Source organism: Grus americana, chromosome 3 (genome assembly GCF_028858705.1).
Source record: "Grus americana isolate bGruAme1 chromosome 3, bGruAme1.mat, whole genome shotgun sequence".
NCBI classification, from domain to species: domain Eukaryota; kingdom Metazoa; phylum Chordata; class Aves; order Gruiformes; family Gruidae; genus Grus; species Grus americana.
Genome location: NC_072854.1, coordinates 40,329,596 through 40,350,027, shown reverse-complemented (window position 1 = coordinate 40,350,027; position 20,432 = coordinate 40,329,596). Strand labels below are relative to the sequence as shown.

Genomic DNA, 20,432 nt, shown 5'->3' with positions numbered 1-20,432 from the left:
TCCCCGCGCCACGCCGGCGGGAAGCAAAGGCCGCCCGCCTCAGCCCCCGGTGGTGCGGAGGGGACGGGAAGCCGGGCCGGGCCCCGCGGCGGGGCAGCGCTGCCCCCCCCGCCCCCCGGCGGGGAGGTGCCGTCCGCCCCCGCGGGCCGGAGGAGGCGCTGCCTTCCACATTGGCTGGAGGCCCCGCGCGCCGCCTCCCCCGGCCCGGCTTCCCCGCGCTCGGCGGGGCGCCGCGGCGGAGCGGCGGCACGACGGGGCTAATCACGATTTAACCATCCAGGGCCCCACCGCGGGGCGAACGGCCAGGGGCGCGGGGCACGACTCGAGCCGGACGGGGCGGCCGGGGCCCGCTCTCCGCCGCCGCCCACCCGTCCGTCCCACTCCCGTGTCCCCCGGTGTCCCGGTGTTCCTCCCCCGGGGCGAAGTTTGGCCGCCGCCGCCGCCCGTCTCCCCCGGCGCTGCCCGCGCGTGCGGGGCGCCTCCGCCGCTGCCAAGGCCGGGACAAAAGGCACACTGACACGTGATGGGAGCCGAGCTTCATAAATGGGACCGGAGAGGGGCGGAAGGCGGGGGGGGACGCGGCGGTGGCGGCGTGTGCCGGAGCCGCGCCGGGTGCCCGGCGGCTCCCGCGCTGCCTCCCCGCGCCGAGGCGGCGGCGGGCGGAGGCGGCGGAGGAGGGCCGGGGGCGGCGGCCTGGGGGGGCGGGCGGCACATGGAGCGGCGGCGGGGCGGCGGAGCCCGGCACGCCGCCTGAACTGGGCGAGCGAGGGCGACGGTGGTCGGAGAGGAGGCGCCGAGGGGAGGGGAGGGAAGGGAAGACGGGGAGGCAGCCGGGGGAGAAGTCTCCCACCTCCTCCTTCCCCTCGCCGGCACCGCCTCCTCGGCGCTCCCCAGTGCCGGGGTGCCCGGGCGGGGCGGCGCTCCCGCTCCCTGCCGGGGGTCGGCGCGGCCGGAGCAGGCGGGGGACGCGGCCGGTGCCGTGCGGAGGGTAAGGACGGCGCGGGAAGGGGTGGGCGGGAGGGTGCGGCGGGTGCCCCCCCGGCCGGGGGCCAGGTAGCCGTCGTCCCCCTCAAAGTTTGTTGGCGGCGTGGGGAGGGGGGGGATGGGGGGAGAGGAGGCGGTCCGGGGGTGACACCGCCTGCCCCGACGGCGGAGCGGCCGGAGGGGAGGCAGCTGCCTGCGGGAGCATCCCTACCCGGGATCCGCCGCCGCGTCCCGCGGTGCCGCGACCCGCGCTGCGGAGGGGGCCGGGGGGATCGCGGGTCTCGCCCCTGCCCCGGGCACGGCCCCACGCCGCCGCCTCGGGCGTCTGGCGAGAGTTGAAGGGTGCCCCGGGGCCACCCGGGAAAAGCCGGTGGCCCGAGGTGCGTGGTTTGCTTTCGTGATCCCGGCCGGAGGACGGGGGGGACCCCGGCTGCCGAGGGGAGCCCGGCAGCGGGCGGAGGTGCGGGAGCCTGGTGGCGTTATGGTTAACACGCGTCTATTCTTCTGTGCGCGGAGCCGGCAGCCTCCCAGGTTCCCACAGGACCTTATCTGACATCGGAGGTTTCTCCTCTCGTCCTAACCCACCGGTGATTTACAGCGGGTGGCATTCAGTTTTCCTGTGCACTTTTCCTCCCAGAACTCTGCCGTAGAGGCTGTAACCGAAATAAAAGGCGATTCGTGATTTTGTGCGCAATGATGTTCCGTTAAAAGATGTCACTTAGGCATCCAGCATCTTCAGAATATCCCAGTAGGGTTTTTGGTTGGTTCGTTTCTTTTTGTCTGAAATTCGGAGCTCTGGGGGGAAAACGGCCGAAAAAGAGTGAGCTTTTTAAACTTCACGCAGTGTTTGTCATGTGAAATCTTCAGCTGTTGAGAAATAATTCTGAGTAACCAGATGGGCTTATTTTAAATGGGCATCTTTTTGTCTCAAAGACGTCTGCAAATCTCCATTGAGAACACCCCTGGATGAGGTACGTACCAAGCCTTTGGTAGGAGAGAGCTCGTTACTGTGATTTCAGTTTGATTAAGTAAAATGGTGTCAGAAGATGAAGTCCGTAGTTTTCCTTCTTTCTCTAAAATTATCATCAGTGTTATTTTCTGTATTGCAGCAAATGATCATATTAACAGTTCTGGCGTATGTTTTCTTCTTTCAGAAGATAAAGGGACATACATAACATAGAGCCAGATAGCAAAATACTCCTTGAGTATCTACAAGTTTTTTTAAAAAAAGAACATAGTATGGCTTTTTAAACTGTTAAAGGTGTAGTAATGGTTCTTTTTTTTTTTCCTTAGATGTATCATCTTGTTTTCATTGTTATTGTTCACCTTTTCTTAAAGGAATATAGCATTCTCTGCTGGGGGTGGCATTGCTGTTCACATGTACCAAGATCATGCAAAGGATCAGAGTGATATTTGATATGATATTTAATAACAAAATGTGCAACATTGCAAAAATTACTTGGGTGTGCTTAATTCTTTTTGGATTACACCTCATATCAACTGCCAGCACAGGTTTTCCCTTCTCAAGAAGGAAAAAAAACCCCTGTGACTATAGTAGGAATATTTATTATGCAGGGAGAGTTTATTAAATCAGCCATAAAAGAAATGAACGTAACATCTTTAAACAGTTTAGAAGATGAATGTGTAACTCCTGATTTGCTTGAGGTTAAAATTAGTTTTGTAGCAACCAGGAACAGCTTTGCTTTATTATCTGTTGGTCTTTGGAATGAGAGGCAGAACCATTTGAATAAAAACATTTTAAAGCAGAATTGATAAAAGCAGTAATTGTTTGACTGAGCCAGCAGGCATCTATTGCCAGGGGGGTAAAAAAAAGTTGTCTGGGTAAAGAAATAGACTATTTGCTGTGAATTTACCTTGTCGACCATTCCATAACATCTAAACCCACAGTAATCAAATCAAAATAGCTATAAAATTCAAGGCGAAGGTGGAAGCAGGTTATAGTATGGTGAGGATGAGCCGGTGGGCGCCTTTGATCCTGGCTGTTGTTCTTTGGTGAATTATGTTAGCTCAGTTGCATAAAGGACCCCATTAAGGGTTTTCATGCTCTGCTGAAGGAATGGCAGGTCTTAGCCAATGCAAGCTTTTCTCTCCCTTTCTCTGTTCAGAGGTTTCTGATTGGGCAATGGAAGTTTAGAAATTAAATAACTTTTTTTTTTTTTTAAGTCATTTCTGACTTTCAGCCTTTAATGTGGCCATCACAAAATGCTCGCAGACTGTCATCCCACTGGGAATTTTGGTGCTGAAAGTGTTACGTGCTAGAGAGAGAGAGCTGGGGTAGCTTTCCTTTCTATTGAGGTGAGGAGAATAAGATGCAAGGAAGAACCCAAACCCATATATTCACTTAGTATTGCCCAATGATTTTACAAATACATTGCTGTTCCCGGTTCTGCAGGTCTCGTGCACTGTCTTCCACTCACCTAGTTTCTCTACTTCCATACATTTTAAGAGAAATTACTGTAACTTCTCCGATGCAAACTTTGTGACCTCTCTCTAGTCATGCTGTCGGCTACCTAGGCATCCGCAGAATTCATTTTTCTCAGCAGTGATTGCTCTTCATTTCTTTGCAGATGTCTGTATTGACTTTATCCAAGTCTTCTCCTGAAACAGTAAATGATTTTAGGTATTTTTCGCTGCAATTTCCCAAATAGTTTAGGCTATGTAAAATGATGAATGCTTTACAGAACCAATCATTGACCATTTACGTGAGAATTTGGAGGTTTTTCTCCACTCTAGCAGCAAATTCACAGAGTCTGCTGCTGATTTAAAATATGTACTGCGGACGACCCTAACACTGGGATTTGGCCAAGTTCAAAGCAGCTGTGCAGATGGACACAGAAGACAGAAGGCAGAGGGAAATAGACCCTTTTAATCATAACAAGGCTGCTCTTGTTTTCCTATCTATAGTGGAAATGCATGCCAGCCCCTTGTACTTAAAAGCAAGCTTGCAAATGTGCCAGAATAGACAGCGACAGCATTTGTTATTAATGCAAAGTTAAAAATGTGACAACCTGTCTTCTCAGTACTGCTCTTTACGTCTCCATTTCTCGACTGACACCGTACTGCTGCAAAAAGTGCATATCCGATCACTGTCAGTAGGATAAGAATTTGCACCCCAGAACTCAGGCTCTTTGAAAGTGTGTGGCTTTGTTAATGATCACTGAAACCAGCCACGACCTGTCCTTTTGAAATGGTTATAATGACTTATAAATCAATTTCTCGTTAGAACTTTTTTTTTTATTCTTTTTCCCGAAGGTGCCATTGTTTCCCGTGAAAAATGATTGGGTTTGCAACATAAGGTTGGAGCACATTTTTTTCTCCTGTTTGTGCCTCATGCAGGGGCATTATGGTGATGCACACACCAAGCCGGGTTCTGCCTCTCTTCAGCAGGACCATCCTTTTTTGATCAAGCTACCCACATCCAAATTACAGATGAATTGGATATTTCACTACGTGTGTGTTAGTATAATGTCACTCCTTATACTTTGGCCGGACTGTTGGTGAAACTGGATGTTTTATATGTTTCATATGTTGTCTTGTTTGTGTAGATGAAGGCTGGATGGCATCAAATAGTACCTCATCCTGTGTTAACCTGCTTTATGGCAATTGTATATTCTTAAGAAAGCATATTTACTCACTACAAAGTACTGAGCAGGAGCAGTTCCATAGGGAATACTGTTAGTTCGCTTTCAGTCCTCGCTGGAGTCATTTTCATATTTCTGCATTTTAGGAAACCTTTCAAAGTCTGTGCTTGGGGGCTTGGGGGGCTCCTGCCTTCCCATTGTGGTGAATGTGTGAAACATGCTCTCAGAAATTGCTGGGTTTAGTTAGTTCTGCCTCTGTTTTAAACAGTGCGGTACTGGAGTCCAGACTATGTGTGTGCCTGGAAAATCAGGTGGCATAGGTTTGGAGTGTGTATGTAGGTACCTATATGTATATATACATGCAAAATAATTTTTACAGGATCTCAGTGATAGAAGTACTCGTCTTAGATTCTTGCTTTTCCCCAGGAAGGCTGTATATAAGGGAATTAAAAAAGATATTCAGCAGTCATCTTGCCTATAGTTTTTGTACCTACACTTCTAGCTTATCTGCTTGTCCTCTGGCACCAGGAATTTGAGTTTACGCATGACAAACACTACTGCAGCATTTGTGAGACTTTGCATAGTTGTTCCTCTAGGCATGTGTATGTGTCTGTGTATGTCTGTCTATAAGTTTATGCATATAAATATATATATATATATGTATACACATATACACAGAAATAAGAAGTCATAACTCATCCCACAGTATCTTTTAACTGTTTCTCCAAATCTGTTGTAATATTGGTTGGAGTCTGTCTGCAGTTTGTTGTTCCGGCTACTTGGATATCAGATTCCGCTGTAATTCTTTCTCACTTCTCCTCTTCTCTCCCTCTCTCCTTTTTTTAAAAAAGAAAAGCATCTGCATATTTTGAAGACATGCACCATTGCCAAGCAATCTGGTGTAGTGGCTTAATATGCTGGCAAATAATTTCACAAGTTGTTTGTGTGTGTGAAGGCAGTATATTTGAATATCATTATATTCTGAATGTAGCTATGAAGAGAGTTATCTGAGCTTATTTAAATTTTATGAAAGGCCAGACAGCTCCAGAAATGAAAGAATGTTTTACATTTTTAAATTGGAGTGCATATTTTCATCCTTCACTAATGCTGATGGCGTGGGACATCACATTTACCAAAAGCCTTTCTGTCCTAGCTTCTGAGCACTGCCAATGCTTGGTGGCCCAGTAACAATTTTTGGGAGAAGTAGACTCCTGAGGACTGAAGTAGAAGGGATGTTGCTTTGCAATGTGTTGCTGACCTTCTGCGCACTAACTTTCTGCCATCGCCTGTAAACCCGTCTTCCCTTTTCCCCTTTCGGTATGTTTATCCACTGTGTGGGTCACTCAGTGGCTCCATTTGAGCACTCTCTCTTCCTTCCCACTTCTGAGGTTCATCTTCTGTACTTCATTTTCCTTAAGCAGTTTGATTTTTATTCATGTCCCTGGTCAGATTTGTTCAACTGATCTCTCTTGAGTGTTCCCAGGCTCTGTCCCATGTGTCAGTGCGTACAGCACTGTCCTTTCCTGTGACCTTACTGAGGATGGCTTCTCAGAGCCCTTTGCATCTTCCTTTGCCGTTTGAATACAGATCAGAAGTGGACTTTCAAAAGAGCAAGTCATTGCCTGCAGAGCAGTGGGTCTGTTCTTTCTTTACAGTGAGATCTGAAAATCCCACTAGCTATATCCTTCAGCTTACGGAGGTGTCTCTGAAGTTCGTGTCGCTCAGAAGAGGAGGGAGATTTTCTCTCGTGAGTTTTCTCCTTCACCTCATCTGCTTTCCCCAAGCCAATCACAAAGACAATTCTTCTCTTTCCCTAAAATCTGCATCCCCTGCCTCCCAGGGGCTCCTTCCACTTGGGTCTTCCTCTCTTACCTTTCCCCGGTTTGCTCCCATCTCACCTGCAGACATCCTATTCCCTGTATGAGGACAGTAGTTACCTCTCCTCTCTCCTCCCAATCCCTTTCACACCAATCACTTAACCACATTACCTTTGCTCTCAGCATCTCCTTGCTATCTCACAAAGTCTTTGATTAAAACTTGTTACAGCCACAGTTTGTTGCAGGGGGAAGAGGAGGCAGACATGCACTCTGTGCAGTTTATGAGAGTACTCCCTGGAGCCTGATGCTTTTGCTACCCTTCTGTCTCTAATCCTCACTCTTTTAATAAAATTCACTAATATTTTCTGCTGCAACAAATTCTTGACCTTTTTTGTTCTGCTCTGGCCGTTACATGGAAACTGTTTTCTCGGAGCGGTTATCTCTTTTTTTTTTTTTTCCTAATAAATGTGTTTTTCCCTCAGTTTCATCCTCTAGACGTTACGTTCTTCTGGGGACCTTTAGCATTTACCATCCATTGGAGTCTGGGTCTTTTATGTCCTGCTCTGCTCTTTCAAATGACTTCTCTCCCTTCAACTACACCTTGTGTGCTGAGCTGCTGTCTCCTCTAGGTACTTCCAGGAGACTGAGTGTTCAGCCCCCATCTCTTTTGCACCTGGCTGGGCTTCTCTGTCTCCATTTAACATTTATGTCAATTCTGCTCAGCAGTAATAAGTGCCAGCACCTTTTGGCATTAGAGAATGGCTAGAAAAGAGGCAGGAAATGAAGCAATTTTTGTTGGAATACTGAAATCCAAGATAAACCCTTTTGTGAAAAAGGAAAAGTTGGAGAGTTCAAAATTGACCAGCTTAATGAGTTCTTTTCCATTTTCTTTAAAATGTAAATACCATAGCATTGTATCAAACTTTTTGTATTACCTGCTCATTCTGCTTTATTGGGAAATCAGTCCTTAAACTGGAGGTGATTTTAAGCAAATACCAGGTCACTCTTGCTTCAGTGTTTCCCTTTCATCTGAGCCTTTCATACTTCAGTAAACCTCTTCATCCTTTCCCAAAACTATGTCTTTAAATGAAACTAAGATGTATGAAGTAAACTGTGAAAGATATTAAAATCCCACGTTCATACCGTATTTTTACTGTTTTAAGAAAACCACCTCCGCCTTCCCTCCTTTCTCCCAAAAGCCAGGCAGACCAGGTACCTGTAGTTTCCCAGTAACGTGACCCTGCTGGTCCCCTTGCTGGTTTGTGCCTTCAATACTTCGTCTTGTCTCCAACTTGGTAGGAAATGTGTGTGTAGGGGGTTGTGTTTCACAAGCTGAGGGGTTTTGGGTGAACTCAGGAGCTTTGGAGGCTTTTCACAGGCAGGAGCGGCAGCTGTTCCTGTTCTTCCCCCTGCAGCTGGGTGGGATGTGGGAGACACATCCTTGGTTTGCTTAATTCCAAGAAAGGGCTTCAAACTAAGCCCCTCACCTACCAGGCATGCACCCTGGTGCTTTTATTTCCTGCTGTTTAACACTTGATCCAACATGGAAGAACTCGAACAGTTTAGGGATGAGCAGCAGGATGGAGAGGTGGCCAGCACGCTCACCTGGCTCACAGGAGAGCCACATTCGAGTCCTTCACCTGCACCAAACGGAGCAGGACTTCAAACTCGTTTTTGAAACTCTCTGATCTTAGACACACGCATATGCCCTGGCTGTCTGAGAGGTAAGATGCAGCCTCTTTTTCTCTGTGCCTGCAAGTCACCTGTGCTAAAACTAATACATACATCTCACCAACAAAACTTTGGAGGGAGGAAATAACATTATTTCTTTAAAAGACATCGTTGGTCACTGATTAATGCTTTGTTTCCCTCCTTCTTTTGTTTTTGTCGTTCAGATTGCCAGCTGCTGGATGCTGGGGGGTGTCACATAGGGGCAGTTTGCCCCCAAATTAGAACAATCCAGCCCCTGTCCTGCTAGTGTGCAAACGGTACGTTAATTAACATAAATAACCATGTAGCTGTGGTTTCTTGCTAATTAAGGTTCAACTTGCAATAGATATCACATGTTATTTAAGAACAAAATTTGGTTGAGTACTTGTATGCCCTAGTTTACCCCGTAGCTGATAGTGCCTTGCTGCAACTAGAAGATAGCATCCCTCATTTGCTCCTTCCCCATCCCTCACACAGGGAAAATTCCCCTGAAATGAATGCAAGTTTTGCTGAAACAGGAGTGATGGCGTTATTTGCCATTTATAGCCTAGGAGTAGCACTGTTGGAGATGGAGTACTAAAACAGTAAATAGGATAGGGTAACATCGCTTTCACATTCTTGTCAACATGTTTTTTTCTTGCTCGGTGTTACTGAGTCTTAGAGTGCCATTTCTCAGACTGCGCATTTCTTTCTCCAAGGCTTAGAAACCTTGTTCTGTCCTCGAAGCAGTATTGTTCATCGCCATATGGGATAAGGTAATTATTAGCCATATAAATTTTCATTTTATAGGACAGTTCTAATTCCTGGAGGCCAACAGTTACTATGGTAGATCTTATTTCTCTCACACTTTTCCAGCTGACTACACATGGGTATAAATTACTGCTGTTTCTCCTGTGGTAGTACCTTGTGGACCCAGTTTGGTAGGAATCCCAGTGTACTGGGCACTGTGCAAACTTACTGGAAGATAAAGCCCTTCTCTGAAGGACTTACAAGCCTTATAACGTGTAAGCAAGGAGAATGCATTTACATAATTTTGTGCATTCAGAAACTATGTTTCAATTATACCTACTTGTCCTTTAGCCTGTTCTTAATTAGCTGTGGGTATCATAGAAGAAATGTATAGACATGGAGATCAAAATATTTTCTAAAATAGAAGCTAAAAAGATTTGATAGTGGATTTCCCTTTCTTGTTTTTGATTCCTTTTCTTGCCACATCAACGTTTTTGCAGTTATCAGTAGCATCATTGTATTGCTCATAATTACTTTCCGAGGAAGAACGTAAATATTCACTGTTTCTATTCAGGCTATTAAAATTGCACTATCAATCATCCTGGTTTGAAAATTATAATAAATTCAGCCCTTTTTTTAGACAACTATAAAAACTTTCCAGTCCTCCCTCTCCCCCAGAACAGCAGGAGAAGATAGGTAATAGCATTTTAATGAAGTCACGTTCTTCTTCCCCGAGTGAACCGGTCCTGCGGACCAACTAGAAGTCATGGGGAGGTCTAATTCTCTCTGTTGTCCAAGGTGAGTTACCAGCCTTTTATGTATTATCTATTTTATATTTTACCTAAGAGGTCTTCATGTTCTGATGGGATCCAAGCTTCTTTTAAGGCTGTATGTAACCCCACAGCGGAGGGCAGTAGTAAGTTTTGCCTCCAAATCTTCACTAATTCTTTCACTTTGAGGGCAAAGCCTTACAAAGTTGTCTTCAACCTTCAGCTGATGTTTAACACCCGCTATGTTTGAACCCCGGTAAAGCAGGCTGGAAAAAAGGGCTAGATGAAGTTAAATCCAGGTCTTTGCAGACAGCTAAGCCGTGTGTTTGTAAAAGCCACTCCATCTAGTGGCAGTCCCTTTGCACAGCTGGTCTGGCAGTGCCCATCAACGGCTGCTGGTTGATGGGAGAAAAGTCTAACATGGTGTTCAGCCATGGGTTTTCTGGTTTTGGTCTTCAAGATAAACAATGCTTGAAACTTTTATCTATTGTTTAATCCTTATCCGTAGTCATAATTCATTACTTACTGTGAATTGCTGCATGCAGTCATGGAAATACATCAAAAATGATGAGTGCCGGCATCAGCGCAGGCTCTTCCTCATCTTTAATCAATGTTTCAGTTCTTTTTAATGCTGTTTTAAAATGAGTGAGGTAGTAGAGCTCATTTAAGGAAGGGATGAAGCTGAGAGCTTTGGGGACTCAAAGGCTCTGTTGGAAGAGTAGATTCCAGCAGAGCCAGGAGGCTCTCCCTTGCTTCCGCCCTGCCTGTGAAGGGACCATCCTGCAACACACGGCCATCACCCCAGCCCCATCCAGAGAGGAGGGATCTGCGCGGGGAACCTTGTCCTGTAGGGAGGCTGTGAGAAGCCACAGAGGCTCCCAGGGTATTTTGCGTAGAGGTGGTCATGGGTCTTGGGCAGTATGGGTTTGGGTTGTGTTGGAGCCAACTGCAAAGGGCAGTGTGGCCACGTGGTGTGGGGTGTCCTGTTCTCGTGGGCAGTGCCTGCTTGCCACTCCAGGTTCGCACAGAAGAGCTCAGAGCCAAAATTTGTGTGACACTGACCAAATTACAAGACCAGGCACCAGACCACTGCTTCTGCCATCGGCTTTTTGATCCACGTCAAATTGTGCAACACCTCAGACTGTGACCTGAACTCTTCTGATAACGTCAGTGCCAAGGGTCCGGTCTTCTTTTCACTACGCAGCCATGGAAAGCCTCACCGATCACTTCAGCACGTTTCAGTAGTGTTTCGCTTATACTGGGACAAGCTAGTATCTAAATTAAAATAAACGAAATTCCAGTAAAGTGCAATTCCAGATCAGGCGAATGGCTGTTTTACTGCAACTTTAATAAAAATCAACTGCTACTTGAATAGGTGCATGCACACATACTGCTAGAAATTTCCAATTATGATATTCCCAGCAGCAAACAAAAACAAAATTAATGTCAGCTGCATCCCCCAAAGCTTAAACTACACCACTAATGAACTCCCAAGTACTCTCAAAGAAGACTCTCTTTGCAGAGACAATAAGGTGGAAATTACTGTAATAATCTCAATGTAAAAATACAGAGGGAAAAAAAATCATTGAAATTCAGAGTAAGACTTGCCTCTCCTGATCCCATTAACCATGTTGTTAGCATAGCATATGCATGCATAGTGATATTGTCACATAACTCACTGCCACCTTCAAAAGAGCACGCAGGAATTCGTGTTCTTTCATTTGTATTTCAAACAAAGGTAGGGGTTGCACGGCAGCTTGCACCTTATTCTGAGGAAGTCTGTACTTAACATGACTCCAGCAGGGACTAGCTACCTCATAACAATTTGTTTGTCTGTCTAGCAGAAGTGCTCAGTTGCATACAATTTTTGAAGCTTTACTCAAACGTAATCTTCTCGACATGGGGCTGTGGCTTTAATCATTCAAATGGTTGTCTGTCTTCTGGAATAACAGAGCCATCTTTACATGTTTTTTAAAGTATTTGATTATTTAAATTTCTTTGGGGTAGTTTTCAAATGAATAACACATTCTTCACGTCTGCTTTTAAACTGGTGTTATAATGCAAGGTTTAAAGTTGCCAGGCGTCACCCAAAGCAGATTTGTCAGTTGACAGCAGGGTCATCTTTGCATCATATAACATCTGCAAATTCTACTGAGAACAGCTGTAAAGCACCTTCTGGAAGAAAAGTACCTTATGTATTAGATTATTGCTGTTCATTTTTAATGTATGCTTCAGTGACATTTCCCTCCCTCACTGCTCAAACTCTCAAAATTAAATTCCTTAATATATTTTAAGATTAGCTGTCTAATAATTATGTTATTATTTGCTGAGCAACAATGTCAGCAAAAGCTGACACAGCAAGTATCAGTGTTGTGTGTTAGGCTATCCCGGGAAGGGTTGTTTATACTCATCCTTGTTTGCAGTGCTGGAGTTGCAGTGTCTTCTGAAGGTCTAGGTTCATATATTCCCTTTAATACTCAATGTTCAGGCCTGATGAATTAAATGAGGAACTTTAAAGAACTATGGAAAAAGTCTTGAGTATTCAGATACCAAGTATAAGTGCAGTATAAATATCTCACCAACCAAATGATCTCTGTTTCTTTTGGAAATGCTCATGGTTTATTCTGGTTTTCAGTATTGGTACTGTTGTAGAGAGGAATCCTTTTCTTCTTTCTTTTAGTTTTCATGGGAAATCTGAGCTCTAGTACCTACTCTGCAAATCTCTTTAGGAGTTGAGGTGATCAGTATTCAGGGTTTTGGCAGATAATCTCTCTTCTAGCCGTTTATTGTCAGCTGTGTAAAGTGAACAGGTTAAGTCAGTACAAGCCTACATATGGCATCTGGGACTTCTTGGGTGTCGCAAACAATTTCCTCCATTCTAAAAGCATGAAAAAGTTCGGGTTTGCTCCTGTTGCTGATGTAATTACCAAGATGTCCTACAGCAGATGCAGAGTAACTGTAGCACACCAAAGCAATGATTCTGGCTCTTACTTATATCCCGACCACTGTCAGCCACTGTGGTGGTGGAAGGGGGCCCTAAAGCAGATGTTCAATTCATAGTCAAGGCATGTTATATGGGCAAAGCTGTATAAAAGAGCACAGCATAGGAAGAGCTGTAGGACCTGTCTTAGATGTCGATGTGAATAAGATACTCAGATGCTGATGTGGGTGCTCTCCCAATGGTACCCTGACCAGGAGCTATACCCTGCAATTAACCACCATCCACCAGCAAAGGCAGGGCATGACAGGACTCAGAGACCACTGGCTACATGGGGACAGAGTATTTTTGAGGGTGTCCCCAATGGGACAAGTTACATTTCCATGCTTCTCACAGGAGCAGTGATTCCTGGTCCCTTTCGCCTGGAGTTTTGGCTGGAACTGCACTCTGACCCAAACTTGGTGCCATGTTTTTCTAGACAAGCGTGAACTGCTTTGGTTTAGGGTTCTGATCCATGCAGAATGGATGCACTCACTGACTTAGCAGTGCTGGTCACTTTTCCTGAAACTGTGGCTAGGGCTGGGTAACAACCCACCTCCCCCGTAGAGCCCAAACATCCCAGTTGCCTTGGTTTGCTTAGCAGAAGGAAGGAATAGAGCAATGAAACTATATCCAGATCCCTACATCTGTAGATGAAGCACCTTGCTAATAAATTTACAATAACAAATTCAGGATGTTAGTAGACCTCAGATTGCTGTAATGTGAATATACGAGCATTCTGGGTGAGCTGTGAAACTTAGAGTGCATGCCCCGTTCCCTCTCTGTCAGGTTTTCAAAACCCTTGGTGCCTTTTGAAAGAAAAGCAATGAAGGTGATGATTCAGTTTAATGCTGCTCCTGCAGTGGCACTTGGTATTATCTAACTGAAGCAAGCCCAAGGAATATTGGTCTGCAAGGTACTTTGCAATCAGAAGCCAAGTTCAGATCTAGAGAAAAATATCTTTGTGGTGAAGCAGCTCGGAAGGTTTTGATGAGAAATGAAAATTACTTCCCTGCGCTTCTGGTTTTTGCGTCACTTCATAGCGTAATTCGGTTTTAGTGAAATCCAGGTGATTTCTTTCTAAGTGCTCGACTCACCCTGATTCCCACAGATGGCAAAGGCTAGGCCTGCACTGAATGCAAGAGAAAGGTCGATTTCGTTTGACACAGTTCAACTGAGTTGTTTGTGGAGTTTATCTCCCTGTTTATCTTAATGAAATCTGATCTTTTCCCCTTCTAGGATATCCTCCGATGCATTATTCCCTCCCCCAAGTCTCTCTGAAACCAACAAGACTGGGGTTATGAAGTCGATCCTAGATGGCCTCGCAGATACAACTTTCCGAACAATCACAACAGATCTCCTTTACGTGGGCTCCAACGATATCCAGTACGAAGACATGAAAGGCGACATGGCATCCAAGCTGGGATACTATCCCCAGAAGTTCCCTCTCTCTTCCTTCAGGGGTGATCCTTTCCAAGAAAAAATGACTGCGGGAGATGATCCCCTGTTGAGCATTATTCCCTCAGATCAGGTCAACATCACAGAGTTTTACAACAAGTCCCTGTCCACATTTAAGGATAATGAGGAGAACATACAGTGTGGGGAGAACTTCATGGATATGGAGTGCTTTATGATCCTGAACCCCAGCCAGCAGCTGGCCATCGCCGTGCTGTCGCTCACCCTGGGCACCTTCACGGTCCTAGAGAACCTCCTTGTCCTGTGCGTCATCCTCCATTCCCGAAGCCTCCGGTGTAGACCCTCCTACCATTTCATCGGCAGCCTGGCTGTGGCCGACCTCCTGGGCAGCGTGATTTTTGTCTACAGTTTTGTGGATTTCCATGTTTTCCACCGGAAGGACAGCCCCAACGTCTTCTTGTTCAAACTGGGTGGAGTTACAGCCTCCTTCACCGCCTCTGTAGGTAGCCTTTTCCTCACGGCAATAGACCGGTACATATCTATACACAGGCCACTAGCTTACAAAAGGATTGTTACCCGACCAAAGGCTGTTGTAGCGTTTTGTGTGATGTGGACCATCGCTATTGTAATAGCCGTTCTTCCTCTGCTCGGCTGGAACTGCAAAAAGCTCAATTCCGTTTGTTCGGACATATTCCCTCTCATCGACGAGACGTACCTGATGTTCTGGATTGGGGTCACCAGCGTCCTCTTGCTGTTCATTGTCTATGCCTACATGTACATACTGTGGAAGGCTCACAGCCACGCTGTTCGCATGATTCAGCGGGGCACGCAGAAAAGCATAATCATTCAGTCGACCGAGGATGGTAAGGTACAGATCACTAGGCCTGATCAAACTCGTATGGACATCAGGTTAGCCAAAACCTTGGTCCTTATCCTAGTCGTTTTAATCATATGCTGGGGCCCTCTCCTTGCCATCATGGTGTACGATGTCTTTGGGAAAATGAACAAGCTCATCAAGACTGTCTTTGCCTTCTGTAGCATGCTCTGTTTGCTGAATTCGACGGTGAATCCCATCATCTACGCTCTGAGGAGCAAGGACTTGCGACACGCCTTCCGCAGCATGTTCCCCACCTGCGAAGGAACCGCACAGCCCCTCGATAACAGCATGGAGTCTGACTGCCAGCACAAACACGCCAACAACGCGGGGAACGTGCACAGGGCTGCCGAGAGCTGCATTAAGAGCACAGTTAAGATTGCCAAAGTTACCATGTCTGTCTCCACAGACACGACTGCTGAAGCGTTGTAAGTCACAGACTTCTCAGCGTTGTGAGAAAAAGGAGTTAGTTTAAAAAAAAAAAAATCAACAACAGAGAAAACCAAACCCGTGGCTTAACGTGTTTGTACCCTCCTGTAATATTTTTTTGGTTTGTCATTGTAAGCTGAGCGATGATTGTGTTAAGAGCATTACCATCAGCCAGTTCTTCAGGTTTTACAATTAGGGATTCAAGCTAAATTTTCAAAAGTTCTTTTCTCAAAAAGTGTTTACTGAATAATAGTAAGTTTCCTGAAAGAGCACAGAGAAAATACCAGGTTAGCAATGGTTTCTTTTGGGGGTGTGAAGAAAAACTGTGTGAAACCTAATTGAAAACTAATGTATCCTAAACTGATACCATCAAATAAGAAAAAAAGCCTTGTAATCATGCTGTTCATTTCAATGTGAAGTGTATTTCATGTCTGTAAGTAATAGGAGTTTTTGATTTTTTCCAAAAGCGGCAGTGCTGAGTTCTAGAGGTTTTGTAAAACGTGTCGTGTCCCGTGAATTGTATGCTGTTTTATTATGTGTTATTGATATTTGTCTGATTAAACAAAGTGATAAGGTAGACTTCCGTGGAAATAATGTGAAATGTGATATGTAAACCCCATTGAAAACACTACCTGTATTTGAAGAATTCCTATGAGCTATTTTGGAAATTTTACACTTTTAGTGGTCTTCTGTGGACTTAGGGGAGAGGCTTTGTGTTCTTCTACTAAAATTATTTCCCCACTACCTTTTACTTTCACATGCATACGAGAGTAACAGCAACAAAGGAATAGAGGAGGAATGTAAGAGAGGAATGCACTGGTTCAGACTTTTAAATACCACTACGTTTATACAGAAGGACGTTTATGGTTGTATAGACTATCACCCTGCTCTTGGGCGTTGCATGAATACGAACACTGAAAAGCGAAGGTCCCGGATATTGGCTCCTTTAACAGGCAACTGGTTCTAAGCCACGTGCTGGTGCTGGACCACTGAAGACAGCATGTGTCAGACTCAATGTGCGATGTTATCACTGTGCAGTCGATGTATACTTGAAGTGTGTCGCATTCCTGTATCCCAGGTTTAAGCAGATTCAGAGCCTGAGATGCCAAACTCCCGTCTTCACTAAAAGAGGAGGAAATATTGTCAGACTTAGACATTTTCTTATTGTGTGAGCGTGTATATAAATAAATATCTATGTGTGTGTACGTGTGTGTGTGCGTGCGTGTGTGTGTGTAAGTATACTAATCAGTGTGAGTCATGGTAGCATAACTAAGATGATAGGACACTACGACCAAATGTAAACTGTATTTCTTGTTGCACGCTTTGCACACGAATTCTGTTTCTAAAATTGAGTTCTTCCAACTGATTACTGGTGAAAGTACCATATTAAGAACATCCCGATCCACTCTGAGAGGTGTATCCGTGTGCTAGAGAAAGCAACCTTTCAGTTGTACTTGAGAAAAAGGGGAAACGAGAGGCAGAGCATGGCAGGAGCTCGCACTGACAACTGCAGTAGCTGTTGATGGTGTTCCTGAAAACTGAGAAAGCCAAAAATAAATGGTAATTTGTTTTTAGACCATCAGTATTCAAATCTGATTGCTTGAAATGAGGTGAGTCTCACTGTGAAATCAGGATACAGGTGACAAGGGTTGACACCATCAGCTTCAAGGGAGGAGAAGTTATTGAAGGAAAATGGTGCCTCTGTTCCCTGGTGGGATTGTTTCTGCAGCCTGGGACTTTCACAAGGAGCACGTTACCGGGTAGTCTTTGAGGCATGGATATTCTGTAATTTTGTTCTGAATCAGAAGGTACGGGGTCTTCTTTTCTGCTGCCTTGCTTTTTTTGGACTGTTGCCTCACCCTTCTTCTGGCTGATTTCTGCTAAAACAGCTGCAAAGGTGGCTTAGCCTTTTAGCTGCCCGACGCTTGCTGCAAGAGAGGCGACTCCCTCCGTGGCACCAGGTGAGCGGAGCCAAATCCACACTGCCCTGCCGCCCGTCCTCAGGGTTACGTGGGGAAAGAGCATGGTGGCAGCCCCGGGACCTCCGGCGGCCATGGGATCCCCATGGCTTTTCTGGTCCCTCGGTGCAGGCCAGAGCAGCCGGTAGCGCCAGCGGCCCAGCTGAGTTCAGCCGGGGGCTCTGCGGGGCTGTAAGCAGCTCCACGTTTGGGCTTGGTGAGGGGCAGCACATTTTAAAGATCTCATCAGGTGAGGTGCTGAGCAGCAGCTGGGAGACATGGGGGTACTTTCGTCCTCCCCCGCTCCCCTGCAGCTTACCGGGGTGGTAGGACAGGGCACCACGCTGTCGAGGGGGCCACGGCAGTTGGCCGAAACCGACTGCAGACGATTCCCAGAGGACATGCAAGTCCTCCTTCCGAAAGATCTTTCTCATGTCTAGGTGTGGTCCATCCTAAAGCAGTCCTCTTGGAGGTGTGGGGGGGAGTGTGCGAAAGCCCATTTGAAACGTAAAGGTATTTTAAGAGCCATTTTTGAAACTGTCTTCTTGTGAATTAAATGCAAACTTCGTGGACTTTTGTTGTGCATTCAAGTTCTAAATTTTACATGATAAATCATGGGACAATGGGGCTGTCTTGGCACTTAACTTGGTGCTTACTAATAAGAAATAGCATCCTGTGAAACGTTACTGTCTATCATCAGTATCTCCATTTGCATAATGAGTTTTTCTAAAGCTCTGGGAACTGTGTCGGTTCACTTAGAACCATTTATTAAAGAGGTGGCAACAATTTCCCTACACATTGCTCACTAAGTAGAACTACTCTTTCATTAGAAAAATCTGCTGCCGTTCCAAGATAAGCTGCACTTAAACTTCAGCTTTAGGTATTCCTAATTTGCAGTTACCTACCTTGACTTAGTGATAGCACAGCCAAACGATACGGTGTTCCACGGCCACCCACACCATCATCGTCAACCAACCAATGATAGTTGCAGTTACGTATATGTACCCACTCCAAGTGTCGCGTATCTACCCAGAAGACCATCTATGTCACGTGCGTGCAGAGTTAGATTCTCAACAGTCTAATTGTATATTTGTATAATATAATCTCCTCGATGCTGTGCCATCACTATCCACATCTTCTTGCACTGGCCTTTCGATGAAAAATTTAGTGTGTCTATTGTGAGATAGGCAGCGCGTTTTGCCTGCTGTTATTGGGCTGAATGTATGTAAATAAGTGAAAAATTTAAAAAAAGTCATCTGTACAAGCAGTGGCCTAAAAAGTCTGTAATTGTAGACTAGGACAATTGTTGAAGTTGCTGTGACATCTCAGATACTACCTTTGAATAAACTGTTTACAGGGTCTCTTGGGATGCTTTCATAGTGAAAGGAAAATCTTTCCTTGTGATAATATGAGGTAAAGAAATTGGATTACCTGAGCTTTTTATTTCCAGTGTTTCAAAGTGGAGAACATAACTCTTTATTGTCTGTAAATCTAACATTATTACTTCCTCTTAGAAGAATATTGTATCATTAGATGTTTGTTTGAGCTGGTAACATCCTTGCAACTGCTGCAATATTTTTCATTAGCAACCTGTATAATAGTTTGTACACAAGTACTGTTCAGATTGTCATGAAAAGTAGCTTTGACCATTTACCTACCAGTAGCAGAATAGTATTTCTGTAAGATTTCCAGTGTATTCCTACCATATCATATTTTATTTCTATAATGTAATTAAACTGTTATTTATTCAAGGAGAAAAAGTATTCCTCTACTTTTTTTGTTTTCCCAATTTTGAGATAACTGAGGAAGCCACGTGATGATGCTGCCTCATCCCACAATCTGGTGCTCTACGTTTTGTTTATAAGTTTGTCTGTCGGATTCTGAAACAACTGCTTAAACAACTTGACAACAGGTTGTCAAGCTTTGTGGGTTTTAATTGTACGTTGATATGTTCGAAGGAGGAGGTAGATTATATATTTTATATTTGTGTATTCAGTACTATGGAGACAAGAGAGAAATGACATAGTTAAAACTGAATCTCCTGTTTCATTATGTAGGCAATTTCCCTTTTCCTCTGTATCAGCCAAAATGCAATAAATCTCTTTTGCCTTCCTCAGATGCATATGTTTGCACAGAGATGTCACATTAAGACAAACCCATATACTTCAGAAAAACAAAACACAAAAGAGCAGAAGAAAGGAATACAAACTAAAATAGTGCTGCCAACAGCAACGACGACCTAAATTAGTTACTGCTGATTGTAAATGTAATCAAAGACTTGAGACAAATAGAAAGTTAGTCTAGTTTTGGCCAGTGCTAGTGGGGACAGAGTTACGGGGGTGGGGGGCAGTGGAGTGGTCCAACAGGGATGCACAAAAGCTGTGCAGGGAGAGCAAGCTCAGCCGTGCCACTGCCTACGGGGCACACGAAAGTGCCCCGTCACTGCTCATCCACAACTGAAAGGAAGGGTTAAAAAAACACTTAATAATCCCTTTGTGGTCCCACACGCCCATCCAAAGCCCACTAAATGCTGTAGAAAGGTCCCTGCCCATTTCAAAGGGTCAGTTTTTCATATGACTTAATCTCAGATTCATGTTACTTGGGCAATTTTCGTTCTCCACATTTGTGATTTGAAAACAGAGGAGGTCCTTAGGGGACGGTGTGAGCATGTCCTGGGGTGTTGGATCATGGTTGTGCCATAGTAGTTGTGTTTTTAAAAATTAGGTCACTGATGAATTGAGAAAGTCTTGGCAAAACAAAAGCAACTAGAAATGAAAGATTAGCTCTTAATCTTTAGCTGCATACTACATTTAAATGAAGAAGTCGGAATATTTCTGCTGAAAGCTGTCACTTCCAAAGCGGCCAGGAGACAATTCCCACTGTATTGGCATGTTCACTAGAAAATAAGGGCTATACTGCCACAAACCGACAGTTCCTCTTGATGGTAACACCTAAGTCTATTCTATAAACAACAGAAGAGGAAATAATAACAACTTTCCAAGCAACTGCTTTCCCACACTATACCAGCTCAGGAAGTGTGCAGGCAAATATACTGTCATCATTTCAGCTTTTCGTATTAACTTCCATTATTATTTCCGCTCTTCTGACAGTTAAGAAGTCACAATATCCTCATGCATGCACATCGTCAATAAAACATCTGCCTTTT

The 20,432-nt window shown here is 45.1% G+C and overlaps 1 protein-coding gene across 10 annotated transcripts; it reads left to right on the top strand.

Annotated features, from left to right (window-relative positions):
• The first annotated feature begins 236 nt into the window (after positions 1-236).
• On the top strand, positions 237-20,195 carry CNR1 (cannabinoid receptor 1). 10 transcript variants are annotated; one of them, XM_054822142.1, is made up of 5 exons: positions 936-988; positions 1,918-1,955; positions 6,174-6,333; positions 8,299-8,391; positions 13,829-20,195. In XM_054822142.1, exon 5 carries the CDS (start codon positions 13,890-13,892, stop codon positions 15,309-15,311), a length of 1,422 nt encoding a protein of 473 aa, XP_054678117.1. In that variant the 5' UTR covers positions 936-988; positions 1,918-1,955; positions 6,174-6,333; positions 8,299-8,391; positions 13,829-13,889; the 3' UTR covers positions 15,312-20,195. The 10 variants fall into 10 exon arrangements, with proteins under 10 accessions (XP_054678109.1, XP_054678113.1, XP_054678110.1 ...); XM_054822138.1 differs by lacking the exons at positions 1,918-1,955; positions 6,174-6,333 and adding an exon at positions 8,812-8,868 and having other exon boundaries at positions 851-988; XM_054822136.1 differs by lacking the exons at positions 936-988; positions 6,174-6,333 and adding an exon at positions 8,812-8,868 and having other exon boundaries at positions 1,142-1,955.
• Positions 20,196-20,432: the final 237 nt, after the last annotated feature.